Source organism: Aquarana catesbeiana, linkage group LG02 (genome assembly GCF_042186555.1).
Source record: "Aquarana catesbeiana isolate 2022-GZ linkage group LG02, ASM4218655v1, whole genome shotgun sequence".
Lineage (NCBI taxonomy): Eukaryota > Metazoa > Chordata > Amphibia > Anura > Ranidae > Aquarana > Aquarana catesbeiana.
In genome coordinates this window covers 289,958,434-289,972,898 of record NC_133325.1, presented here as the reverse complement: position 1 = coordinate 289,972,898, position 14,465 = coordinate 289,958,434, and the positions used below count along the sequence as shown (strand labels likewise).

Here is a 14,465-nt window from a genome sequence, read left to right as displayed (position 1 = left end):
AGTCTGTCAGGTTGGGGAGCAGTTCTGGAACAGCCTTTGGTTCAGGGGATGTGGTCCAAGACAGAGAGGACCTTACCCATCAACATTCTGGAGATCCGGGCGGTATATCTAGCCCTAAAAGCCTGGACTATCAGGTTACAGGGCTGCCCGGTCAGGATCCAGTCCGACAATGCCACAGCAGTGGCTTATGTCAATCATCAGGGGGGCACCCGGAGCTGAGCTGCTCAAAAGGAGGTGAACCAGATCTTAGTCTGGGCAGAGAGGCATGTGCCATGCATATTGGCAGTTTTTATTCCAGGGATAGAGAACTGGCAGGCGGACTATCTAAGTCGCCAGCAGTTACTCCCAGGGGAATGGTCTCTACACCCCGACGTCTTTTGCGCCATATGCCAAAGATGGGGGGGGTCCCAGATGTAGATCTCTTTGCATCCCGATTCAACAAAAAGATAGACAGATTTGTGGCAAGGACGAGGGATCCTCTTGCATGCGGGACGGATGCGTTGGTGATTCCGTGGCATCAGTTTTCACTGATTACCGCATTCCCGCCTATTCTGCTACTGCCACGACTCCTTCGCAGGATCAGGCAGGAAAGGAAGTCGGTACTTCTAGTGGCCCCCGCTTGGCCCAGAAGGACTTGGTATGCAGAAATAATAAGGTGGGTTCCCTGTGGACCCTACCGGTACGCCCAGACCTGTTATCTCAAGGTCCAGTGTTCCATCCTGCCTTACAAACGCTAAATTTGACGGTTTGGCTATTGAGACCCACGTTCTGAAGAGTCGCGGACTTTGAGGTCCTGTCATATCTACCTTGATCAATGCAAGGAAGCCAGCTTCCAGAATGATTTACCATAGAGTCTGGAAAGCTTATGTATCCTGGTGTGAATCCAGGGCTTGGCATCCCAGAAAATGTCATAGGTAGAATTCTTGATTTTCTACAATTAGGATTAGAGATGAAGCTGGCCTTGAGTACCATCAAGGGCCAGGTCTCGGCTTTATCGGTATTATTTCAACGGCCACTTGCTTCGCATTCTTTGGTCCGAAACTTTATACAGGGGGTGATGCGTCTTAATCCTCCAGTTAAAGCGCCCCTAAACCCCTGGGACTTGAACTTGGTCCTGGCTGTGTTACAGAAACAGCCTTTTGAACCAATAAGTCAGATTCCTTTGGTCTTGTTGACAAGGAAGTTCATTTTTCTGGTGGCCATTTCTTCTGCTAGAAGAGTTTCAGAATAAGCAGCCCTTTCCTGTAAGGAGCCTTATTTGATTATACACAAACATAGAGTGGTACTGCGCCCTCATCCTAGTTTTTTACCGAAGGTGGTTTCTGATTTTCATTTAAACCAAGACATTGTTCTGCCTTCCTTTTTTTTCAGATCCCTGTTCTCTGGAAGAGAGATCTCTACATTCATTGGATGTAGTAAGAGCAGTTAAGGCCTATCTCGGGGCAACTGCTCAGATCCGCAAGACAGATGTTTTGTTTGTGCTGCCAGAGGGTCCCAATAGAGGACAGGCAGCGTCAAAAGCTACCATTTCAAAATGGATTTGACAATTGATCATTCACGCTTACGGTTTGAAACAGAAGATTCCTCCATTTCAGATCAAGGCACATTCCACAAGGGCTATTGGTGCTTCTTGGGCAGTGCATCACCGGGCCTCTATGGCTCAAATCTGCAAGGCCTCAACCTGGTCTTCAGTCCATACATTCACCAGATTCTATCAGGTGGATGTGAGAAGGCATGAGGATATCGCCTTTGGGCGTAGTGTGCTGCAGGCAGCGGTACAGGGTCCTCAGGTCTGATTGCACCCTACTTGGTCGTGGTTCCCCCCCCTCCGGTAGCATTGCTCTGGGGCATCCTATCAGTAATTACTGTGGCTCTGTGTCCCGTGATGTTCGAGAAAGAAAATAGGATTTTTAAAAACGGCTTACCTGTAAAATCCTTTTCTTTCGAAGGACATCACGGGACACAGGGGTCCTGCCCCTCTTCTAATACACTATATTGCTTGGCTACAAAACTGAGGTATCCCTGCAATGGGAGGGATTATATAGGGGGTTGAACTTCCTGATAGGGTGTGCCAGTGTCCAATCACCAGTGTTACCCTATATAACCCATCAGTAATTACTGTGGCTCTGTGTCCCGTGATGTCCTTCGAAAGAAAAGGATTTTACAGGTAAGCTGTTTTAAAAAATCCTATTTTTTTCTAATTTTACCTCACCAACTTAGACTATTGTGTTCTGATCCATCACATATAATTCAGATTAAAAAAACATTGAACTAAAGGCTGTAATGTAAAAATCCTAGGGGGGTGAATACTTTTGCAAGGCACTGTAAATTTTCCAAAACAAGCACACTTAGTTCTAGCCTTGTTGCAGCTTGTGTTTTAGACACAATATATTCCATATTTGGCTTTTGGGAATCTTTGCAGTTGCAGGTACATCACAAACATATATTCAAGGATAGCTGGAGAAGTAAGGGCTGATTGTAGGACATTTAGAATATATAGCGTATCGCAGTCCCAGGGTCCTAATGAATTAGGTTTTTTTGTATACAGTGATGTTCAGAAAGCACAGTCCTATCAACATCTAGATTTTGTTTCCTGAAGAAACATGTGCTTATACCATTGCTGGGGTTCATGATGGGAACCATATCAGAACTTTGACTGCAATGTACACAGGTGATGAGGATAATGAAAATCAATAGGGTGTTTTTTTTTGTTTTTTTTTTAAGAAGTCAATTTGCCCTTAAGCCCCCATTCACATTGGGCCGATTTGACATGTCTAATCGAAGCCTATTGCCGGCAACGGCATCATCCGAATCGGTGCGACGCCAACTTTCCAGCGCCGCAACGATTCCCAAAAGTAGATCCTGCACTACTTTTGGTGACTTCAGGGGCGATATCAATAGACCTCTGTGCAGGAACCCACACAGATGTCTCTGAAATCGCTCCTGCAGTCGGACTGAAATGTGGGTTTGATGTCGGTGATTGTAGTTCGTGCACGCACAAAGTTGTGTGAATGAATGACCTGGCCATGTGGGCGGAGCCCCCTACGGCCGCACTGATTTAAAAAAGTGACAGCTAGTACTGGGAACTTCTCTCTGTACCGCTGTCACAGGGAGTGCGGGTATCGGGCAGCGGCTGCAGCATTAGAAACATGTTACCTGTTCCACCCTAAAAATGGGTGGAACATGGAACATGTTCCCAAAGGTGAACTTCTCCTTTTAATTGAACAAGCTGAAGATAGAAGCTGATTGGTTTCTATGCAGAGCTGCACCAAATTTTTCACTCCAGTTTTAGTAAATCAACCCCATGACCTTGGGTTCTCAGCAAGCAGAGATTAAATGCTGCTCCCAGCCATCGCTAAACCTCAACCCCTGCCATTTAGCTGTCAAATGCCAGAGCCTCTACCAGCCACGGTGCTTTTTCTTTTTTAGCAGAGTAAAAAAAGACAACTAGAGCATTGCTTCAGTGAATTAATCCTGTAACTGTACTGGCTATATAAAAGTTTAAAAGATTCTTATGTTTAGAACTGCATGTCTTTAGCCTGCTTTAAATCCTTAACATTGAAGAAGATACCAGGTATCATTTGGATAGCTGAGACGACAGCACAGAATATTTATTCATAGCTTACAGCTATGGAAATCTATTGCATACAAAATGTAGCCAAGCGAATAGAGACATGCAATCTTGTCTCAGAGCAATAATGGCTCAATCTCCAAGATCAAACCAAAACTTCTGAGCTTTGGAAATGCCTGTCATTTCAGTTGATAGGCTTATGACGGTTTCTAAAAAAATCACAGTACCAAAGCGTGTTCTGCTAACAGAACACAATTTACAATCACATGATAAATCATTAGTATTTTAATTACCAGGTTCCAGGATAACAAATCCAGGCTGATACCACATTTCAAAGACAAGTACTGGTCACGGACAGTGTTTCTACTAGTTTCGCAGACTCAGCCGCTTTATCAGGAAAATATCTGCAATTTAACACATAATCAAAAATAATGCATTTAATCACATACAGCAAAAAACATTGTTTTGGGAACTAAATGAATTAAAACCATATACAACTATTATATAGGGACAGATGCAGGACCGCTTACCCAAATCCCAGTATGCACAGAGCGTCACCAGTACTTAGTCTCCCCCGTTCGCCGCGGGAGATTCCTGGTGTTTTTTGCTGTATGTGATTAAATGCATTATTTTTGATTATGTGTTAATTAAATTGCAGATATTTTCCTGATTAAACAGCTGAGTCGACGAAACTAGTAGAAACACTGTCCGTGACCAACTATCCCACTGTGATTTTCCCCATTAGGGGAGTATTATCTTGGTGAATAAATACATGGACCGTCACCTATGTTTTAATTCATTATTACTATCTTTGTTATATATTGTGTACCAAAAAGTTTTGTATTTAATTTTTTTACATGATTGTTCATATATGTGAATTTACCTTTACTACACTGTACCGAGATAGCCCAATTGCCCCCTAGCTCCTTGGTGAGTATCTGGCTGGGAGCCAGACTCCCAACCCCCTTATCTCTCAAATTTTATGGATGATGGTACAACCTTTAATTGATTTTATTACATTAATACTGTTCTCTGAGGCCATTTCCAATTTCAAAGACTAGTACTGGTTAATTGTCTATATTTGGCCATTTAAGAAAACCTTGATCTTCCTTTAATGCCTGTTCCTTGAACATGTAAGGTGGAATGGTGGTGGTAGTGGAAATGGGAAAAGTGTACGTCAGCAAACAAATCTGCAGTCCATGTAACTAGTGTATATTCTTAGTTAAAACAAGTACCGTAACTATCTGTATTTATTTCATGTAGTTACTGCTGCAGTAAAAAAAAAAAAAAATGGTTCAATATATAACCATGCACGTATCTTCCATCTTTGTTTTATTGTAATAATGTTTTTGCCTTTGTTTTCATTACAGCTTAACATGTCGCCAGTGTCTCTCGCTCGAGCTTATGAACAGGAATTTAAACAAGACATGATGGCATTGAAGGTAACTTTAGCTGGCATGTCACAGAGAAAAAGTGCCCATACAGTGCCTTGAAAAAGTATTCCTACCCCTTGAAATTTTCCACATTTTGTCATGTTACAACCAAAAAGGAAAACATTTATTTTATTGGGATTTTATGTGATAGACCAACACAAAGTGGCACATAATTCTGAAGTGGAGGAAAAATGATAAATGGTTTTCAACATTTTTTATGAATAAATATCTGAAAAGTGTGGCGTGAATTTGTATTCAGCCCCCTTTCCTCCGATACCCCTAACTAAAATCTAGTGGAACCAATTGCCTTCAGAAGTCACCTAATTAATAAATAGAGACCGTCTGTGTGTAATTTAATCTCACTATAACTACAGCTGTTCTGTGAAGCCCACAGAGGTTTATTAGAGAACCTTAGTGAACAAACCGCATCATGAAGGCCAAGGAACACACCAGACAGGTCAGGGATAAAGTTGTGGAGAAGTTTAAATCAGGGTTAGGTTATAAAAAAAAAAAAAAAAAAATATCCCAATCTTTGAACATTTCACAGAGCACTGTTCAATCCATCATCCGAAAATGTAAAAAGTATGGGACAACTCCAAACCTACCAAGACATGGCCGTCCACCTAAACTAACAGGTCGGGCAAGGAGAGCATTAATCATAGAAGCAGCCAAGAGGCCCATGGTAACTCCTGGAGGAGCTGCAGAGATCCACAGCTCAGGTGGGAGAATCTGTCCACAGGACAACTATTAGTCATGCCCTCCACAAATCTGGCCTTTATGGAAGAGTGGCAAGAGGAAAGCCATTGTTGAAAGAAAGCCATAAGAAGTCCTGTTTGTGAGAAGCCATGTGGGGGACACAGCAAACATGTGGAAGAAGGTGCTCTGGTCAGATTAGACCAAAATTGAACTTTTTAGCCTAAAAGCAAATCGCTGTGTGTGGCAGAAAACTAACACTGCACATCACCCTGAACACACCATCCCCACTGTGAAACATAGTGATGGCAGCATCATGTTGTGGGGATGCTTTTCTTCAGCAGTGACAGGGAAGCTGGTCATAATTGATGGGAAAATAGATGGAGCCAAATACAGGGCAATCTTAGTAGAAAACCTGTTAGAGTCTGCAAAAAACTTGAGACTGGGGCAGAGGTTCACCTTCCAGCAGGACAACGACCCTAAACGTACAGCCAGAGCTACAATGGAAAGGTTTAGATCAAAGCATATTCATGTGTTAGAATGGCCCAGGCAAAGTCTAGACCTGAATCCAATTGAAAATGTGTGGCAAGACTTGAAAATTGCTGTTCACAGATGCTGTTCATCCAATCTGACAGAGCTTGAGCTATTTGTAAAAAAAGAATGGGCAAAAATGTTACTCTCTAGATGTGCAAAGCTGGTAGAGACATCCCCAAAAAGACTTGCAGCTGTGTAATTGCAGCAAAAGGTGGTTCTACAAAGTATTGACTCGGGGGCTGAATACAAATGCACACCACACGTTTCACATATTTATTTGTAAAAAAAATGAAAACCATTTATCATTTTTCTTCCATTTCACAATTCTGTGCCACTTTGTGTTGGTCTATCACATAAAATCCCAATAAAATACATTTACATTTCTAGTTGTAAAATGACAAAATGTGGAAAATTTCAAGGGGTATGAATACTTTTTCAAGGCACTGTATGTACCATAAAATAATGGCTGGTGTATAGTTTTTGTTTTTACTGTTACATTGCTAGTAGATTGCTGTAAAAATACTGCAGTGACCTCTTAAATGGAAACAATGTTACTGCAAAGTGAAGCAGGAGCACAAAATACAGTTCATAGTCTAGAACAGGTGCACTGAAATAAAATTCACGGAGGTCCGGTCAGTAACATTTTCTTCCTGCAGAAGTCCCAAATCTCATTTTTGTTCTCTGACTCAGATCCTTCACATCACAGCCCCCTTTACATCAGTGTTATCTGATCCCTCCTTCGCATCAGACTCCCAGTTTCACATCACAGTCCCCCTTGCAATCACAGCCCCCCCTTACGCCATAGTTCCCCACATCATAACATCCCCCCATCACTGTCTTCCCCCCTTACATCACAGCCCCCCTTTGCAATATTAGACCCCTCCCTCACATCACAGCTCACCCCTTCCTCACATCACAGCCCCCTTTGCAATTACAACCCCACTCATCACATCACAGCCCCCTTGGGATCACAGCTCCCCCTCCTCACATCCCAGTCCACCTTGCAATCACAGACCCCCCTCCTCACATCACAGCTCACCCTCTTCTCACATCACAAGCCCCCCCTCCCCACCTTATATCATAGTTCCCTTTTGAAATCTCAACCCCCCTCCTAACATCACAGCCCTCCACATTACAGCTCCCCTCTCACATAATAGCCCCCTCTGCAATCACAGACTCCCCCTTGCAATCACAAGTGGCGGAAGCTGCCCAACTCTTCACAAGTGAGGAATTGGTTGCTTTGACCACCTCACATCCTAGCAATCCATCACCCGCTTGTTAATTTTAAAGAGTCCACCCAGGCTACTAAGCGTTGTGGCTCCAGTCTGGACAAGGCTGTCACTCAGTCTGCCATTTGACGCCTGGGACATACTACAGTTGGGACAGCACAGAATCATAAACCACAGGATCATACGCTGTATAAAAGGTAATTCTCTCAAGATCAGCAGCAAAGGATTGCAAATTGAGGCCAGGGCAAGCAGCACAGGCTTTAAATGGTTGCACTGTTAGGCCCAATGCCAGCAGTGCCAAGATGGCACAAGACAGGCAGCAGACAATCGGGGATGAAATTACAAGTCACAGTCACACCAAAATAATCCAGTCCATGTAACAAAAGTACAGATCAGATACAGAAACCGATATGGACAGATGAAGGTCATCTAAAAACACTTTAAAATTATCCTTTTTATATTTTTAGCAGAGTCCCTAGAGAATTAAATGGCGGTCGCAATTTTTTATGTCACACAGTATTTGCGCATCATTTTATTTTTTTTAACGCAATTTTTTAAAGAAAAAAATACACTTCAATGAATTCTAATGCAATAAAACACAATATTTAACCCAATTTTTCGCTAATATATAAAAAATGATGCGCCGAGTAAATAGATACCTTACATATTGTGGAACGGTGACAAACTACAATACTTAAACATTTTCATAGGCAAAGTTTTTTAAACATTTTTACAGGTTACTAGTTTAGAGTTACAAAGGTGGTCTAGAACTAGAATTATTGCTCCCGCTATAACGTTCGGCGGCGGCAATACCTCATGTGTGGTACAAATACAGTTTACATATGCGTGCACCTCTAAGTATGCGTTTGTCTCGCAAAGCGAAGGGCTTTTTTAATTATATTTTAATTATTTATTTTGTTACAAATTTTTACTCTGTGTCCTTTTTAAAATGTTTTTGATCATTTTATTCCTAGCACAAGAAATGCAAACATCCCTTGTTATAACAAAGTATGACAGGTCCGCTTTATTGAGACATCTGGGGTCTATAAGACCCGCATATCTATGCTGACCTGCAAACACCTTCAGCCATGCAACAGCACCCCAATACTACATACTGTAGAGCAGTGTTTCTCAACTCCAGTCCTCAAGGCGCCCCAACAGGTCATGTTTTCAGGCTTTCCATTATTTTGCACAGGTGATTTGATCAGTTTCACTGCCTTAGTAATTACAACAGCCATTTCATCTGAAGGAAATCCTGAAAACATGACCTGTTGGGGCGCCTTGAGGACTGGAGTTGAGAAACACTGCTGTAGAGGACAGGGATTATACCTAATCCTGGACCTGGAAATACATAGGATATACAGTTAGGTCCATATATATTTGGACACAGGCACAATTAAATAAATATGAACATAAATATGAACAATTAAATGAACATAAATATCAAGTACCGATTATAGGAACTGCAACCATTTTTCTTTCTCGGACATCACGGGACACAGAGCCACAGTAATAACTGATGGGTTATGTAGGTACCTTTAGGTATTGGACACTGGTCACACCCTAATCAGGAAGTTCAACCCCCTATATAACCCCTCCCCTTCCAGGGATACCTCAGTTTTTACGCCAGTGTCTTAGGTGTTGGACGTGTAAAGATGTCCTGTGCTGAGCTCCAAAGGGAATATCCTGATATCCTAGACTGGGGCAAGCCAGGTGAACCGGATCCATTCAAAGTGTCTTTTCATGGCCGAATTGGATGGTACCCGGGCCTCGTGTCCAAAGAAACGAGGTTTTACCTGTAATGCTTCTCTTTTTAGAGAGCTGGACCCCGCAGATCAGAAAATGTCTTTAAACCTCCTAATTTCTGGCTGGATGCTTTACAGGGTCAGAACTGCAGGATCCCCCTATTCGTAGGGGGCCCCAGTCTCTGATGGTTTTTTCAAACGGAGCCCACCATGAGAGGTGAAGATTGGGTCTGTGTATACAGCACCCTGCAGCTGGATAAGGTAAGAGGAGATTCCACAGAATTTTGAATTCTAGTAGGCTTTCTCCTTTAAGGTAGATGCATGCTATGCCTAGTGTGACCACCGGGGGGGCTGCCAAGAGCACATACCTTCTCATGCTGTTTCTGTCTCAGCGTTCCACGCTGCACAGCTCTTCCGACCGGCTCCAGGTAGGATGGGATGGGGGGATTTCTCCTTAGGAATGTTCCCCCCCAGGCCAAGGGGAGGCCGCAGGTGGGCTGTAAGGCGGTTTTTATACAGTAGTGTCGCTGCCGCCAGGCCGCCATTGCATCTATGCAGGTCCCTTCGCTGCCGGCCTCTCTCCTTCCTCCTCCACCCCCAGCCTTCTTCCATGCTTACTCCGGAAGGGTCAGGCTCGCGCTGGAAGCGCTCGTTTTCGAAAAAACGAAAGGGGGGGCGGTAGAAGGGGGGGGGCGTCAGCACAGCGTCAGCGTGCTCAGATGCCCACAGTGCCAGAAGCATGGCTACTTAAAGCACACTTTACAGGTGCTCTGAGCCTTGGAGGGACACAGAGCTGACAGTCGCATGTAAGGTGGGACACAGGTATTCTCCTAGGCTGCATTTACTAAGGTAACACCAGACTGGGCATTTGGTAGCAAGGCTTTTGCCAAACTACATCGCTCAGCAGTCAGTGTTCATTTTGAATACCTCACACCTTGTTGCTTTGCACTATGGGTAGAAGAGGTTCAAGTACCCCCAGAACCAGAGACACTAGGGGATCTCGTTCAGGTTCTGAGGACCCCCATCTGCTACATCCTCCCCCCCCCCACACAAGAGGTTTTTTCCTCAACCCTTACTGGGTTAGAGGAAAGATTAATGGCTGTGATTACAGCTTCACTCAGTGGAAGAAAACGTAGTAGGCCTTCCTCTGTTTCCCAAGAACCTCAAGCAAAGGAGCTCTGGGATAAAGGAGATGAATCCCTTTCAGAGGATCAGGATGGGACAGATAATTCCTCTTCGGAGAAATCACGTGGAGAGGGACCCTCTGCGACTTCCCAAGAAGAGAAAGTCTTAGTACAGATCCTTACTGGATTGGTCCGCTCCACATTTAAGTTGCCTGTACCTGAAGCTGTTAAAGAATCCTCTTCTGCTTTGGGGTCACTGAAACCTTCCCAAGCAGCACATGCTTTTCCTGTTCATAATTTGCTTGAAAAGCTCCTTTATTCTGAGTGGGATCACCCAGATAAGCGATTTCTTCCACCGAAAAAGTTTTCAACACTTTATCCTATGGAAGAAAAATGTATTAAGATGTGGGGAATGCCGGCCATTGATGCGGACATTTCCTCTATAAATAGTAGTCTGACTTGTCCTGTGGACAACATCAGATGCTCAGGGATCCTGTGGATAAAAAGATGGAATCCTTATTAAAGGATGTTTTTTCCTTAGGATCAGTGGCCCAACCTGCAGTAGCAGCGATTGGAGTCTGTCTATACTTAAGAGACCATGTTGAAGTGTAAGTAAACCTCCTATCGTCTTCAGCCAAGGAAGCTGCCATCTTTACCTCTGTTTAATCTACAACTGCCATCATGCTGCACATGTGATCAGTTTAGACACATGCCATTGGATGGCTTGACAGTTTGGTTGAGAGCACAACCAATGGTAGTGTTACATTTCCGGCACGTGCCGGAAATGAAACTGCCTTATGGATGGGTTTACTTCCGCTTTAAGCAGGTCATCAAAGTATTACCTGAACAACAGGCCCAGGGGTTTGCTAACCTTCCAGCGGCCTTATGTTATGTTGTTGACGCCATCAGAGATTCTATCATGCAAACCTCTCACCTTTCACTTGGGTTGGTGCATATGCGTAGAATCTTATGGTTGAAAAATTGGTCAGCCGAAGCACCATGTAAGAAACTCTTGGCTGGGTTTCCCTTTTGTGGTGCAAGGTTGTTTGGAGAAGACTTGGATAACTATATCAAGAGAATCTCTTGTGGGAAAAGCACTCTCTTACCTGTTAAGAAGAAGAGTAAGCGTCCCTCTTTCAAACGGACTCTTTGCCCAGCGCCAGGGGCTTCAGCCTCCAGGCAGTCACGACGGCCTCCTCCGTCTGGGTCAAGAAACAAGAGTCAACCCCAGGAACAAAAGAAGTCCTGGGGGAAGAAGTCTTCTAGACAAGACACTAAGACCTCTTCATGAAGGGGCGCCCCCGCTCGCTCGAGTGGTGGGAAGACTGCTACAGTTCTCAAAGCTCTGGCAGGAGGACTTCCAGGACAGATGGGTAATCTCCACAGTAACCTTAGGGTACAAGCTGGAGTTCCAAGAATTTCCCTCTCCTCGTTTCCTCAGATCAAGTGTTCCCAGAGAAGAAGCAGTCGTTCCTTCTAGCGCTAGAGCGACTTTTGTCGCAAGAGGTCATTATGGTGGTTCCCACAAAGGATCAAGGATTGGGCTTCTATTCCAACCTTTTTACGGTCCAAAAACCAAATGGGCATGTCAGACCCATTCTGGATTTAAGGGATCTGAATGGGTTCCTAAGGGTTCAGTCCTTCCGCATGGAATCAATTCGGACAGTAGTCTCCATCCTACAAGGAGGAGAATTTTTGGCATCGATAGACATCAGAGATACATATCTACATGTGCCCATTTTTCCTGCTCATCAGAAGTTTCAACGCTTCGAGTTAGGAGGGCGCCATTTCCAGTTTGTGGCTCTGCCCTTCGGGATAGCCACTGCACCTCGAGTGTTCACAAAGATCTTGGCTCTTCCTCTGGCCAGATTAAGGGCTCAGGGTATAACTGTTATAGCATACCTAGACGACCTGCTCTTGATAGACCGGTCGGTAGCCTCCTTGAACGGGAACTTGAGGACCACGGTCAAGTATCTGGTACATCCAGGTTGGATCCTCAATCTAGAAAAATCTTTCCTAAAACCAGTAAGAAGACTGGAGTATTTGGGTCTGATCATAGATGCAAGCCAGGAGAAGGTATTTCTTCCTCAGGCAAAGATCACTGCTTTAAGGGAGCTGATTTTCACAGTCAGGACCAAGAAGGGTCCTTCTGTCTGCCTTTGTATGAGGCTGCTGGGAAAGATTGTGTCTTCATTCGAAGCAGTTCCCTATGCTCAGTTCCATTCAAGACTACTGCAACACAGTATTCTGTCGGCCTGGAACAAGAAGGTTCAGGCGTTAGACTTTCCGATGCACCTGTCACATGCGGTGCGTCAGAGCCTCAATTGGTGGCTCATACCCGAAATCCTGCAGAAGGGGAAATCCTTTTTACCGGTTACCTGGACGATGGTAACAACAGATGCCAGTCTGTCAGGTTGGGGAGCAGTTCTGGAACAGTCTGCGGTTCAGGGGATATGGTCCAAGACCGAGAGGACCTTACCCATCAACATTCTGGAGATCCGGGCGGTATACCTAGCCCTAAGAGCCTGGACTATCAGGCTAAAGGGTTGTCCGGTCAGGATCCAGTCCGACAATGCCACAGCAGTGGCTTATGTCAATCATCAGGGAGGCACCCGGAGCCGAGCTGCTCAAAAGGAGGTGAACCAGATCTTAGTCTGGACAGAGATGCATGTGCCATGCATATCGGCAGTTTTCATTCCAGCGATAGAGAACTGGCAGGCGAACTATCTAAGTCGCCAGCAGTTACTCCCAGGGGAATGGTCTCTGCATCCCGACGTCTTTTTGGCCATATGCCAAAGATGGGGGGTCCCAGATGTAGATCTCTTTGCATCCCGATTCAACAAAAAGATAGACAGATTTGTGGCAAGGACGAGGGATCTTCTTGCATGCGGGACGGATGCGTTGGTGATTCCGTGCCATCGGTTCTCACTGATTTATGCATTCTCGCCTATTCTGCTACTGCCTTCGCAGGATCAGGCAGGAAAGGAAGTCGGTACTTCTGGTGGCCCCCGCTTGGCCCAGAAGGACTTGGTATGCAGAAATAGGATGACAGTGGGTTCCCCGTGGACCCTACCGTTACGCCCAGATCTGTTATCTCAAGGTCCAGTGTTCCATCCTGCCTTACAAATTTGACGGTTTGGCTATTGAAACCCACGTTCTGAAGAGTCGTGGGCTTTGAGGTCCTGTCATATCTACCTTGATCAATGCAAGGAAGCCAGCTTCCAGAATGATTTACCATAGAGTCTGGAAAGCTTATGTATCCTGGTGTGAATCCAGGGCTTGGCATCCCAGAAAATGTCATAGGTAGAATTCTTGATTTTCTCCAATTAGGATTAGAGATGAAGCTGGCCCTGAGTACCATCAAGGGCCAGGTCTCGGCTTTATCAGTATTGTTTCAACGGCCACTTGCTTTGCATTCTTTGGTCCGAAACTTTATGCAGGGGGTGATGCGTCTTAATCCTCCGGTTAGGGCACCTCTAAACCCCTGGGACTTGAACTTGGTTCTGTCAGTGTTACAGAAACAACCTTTTGAACCAATACATCAGATTCCTTTGGTCTTGCTGACAAGGAAACTAATTTTTCTGGTAGCCATCTCTTCTGCTAAAAGAGTATCAGAATTGGCAGCTCTTTCCTGTAAAGAGCCTTATTTGATTATACACAAGGATAGAGTGGTATTGCGCCCTCATCCTAGTTTTTTACCGAAGGTGGTTTCAGATTTTCATCTAAACCAAGACCTTGTTCTGCCTTCCTTTTTTCCAGATCCCTGTTCTTCGGAAGAGAGGTCACTACATTCTTTGGATATAGTAAGAGCAGTCAAGACCTATCTGGGAGCAACTGCTCAAATTCACAAAACGGATGTTTTGTTCGTGCTGCCAGAGGGTCTCAGTAGAGGACAGGCAGCATCAAAAGCTACCATTTCTAAAAGGATTAGACAATTGATTATTCAGGCTTACGGTTTGAAACAGAAGATTCTTCCGTTTTCAGATCAAGGCACATTCCACAAGGGCTATTAGTGCTTCTTGGGCAGTGCATCACCAGGCCTCTATGGCTCAGATCTGCAAGGCCGCAACCTGGTCTTCAGTCCATACATTCACCAAATTTTATCAGGTGGATGTGAGAAGGCATGAGGATTTTGC

General features: G+C 44.5%; 1 protein-coding gene across 2 annotated transcripts in view; it reads left to right on the top strand.

Moving 5' to 3' along the window:
• The window catches only part of CARS2 (cysteinyl-tRNA synthetase 2, mitochondrial), a 204,340-nt gene that overhangs the window by 100,705 nt on the left and 89,170 nt on the right, over positions 1 to 14,465 (top strand). For both annotated transcript variants that reach the window (XM_073614504.1, XM_073614503.1), the window contains exon 4: positions 4,942 to 5,013. In XM_073614504.1, coding sequence (XP_073470605.1) covers positions 4,942 to 5,013 — 72 coding nt within the window. The remainder of the gene's footprint in view (positions 1 to 4,941; positions 5,014 to 14,465) is intronic.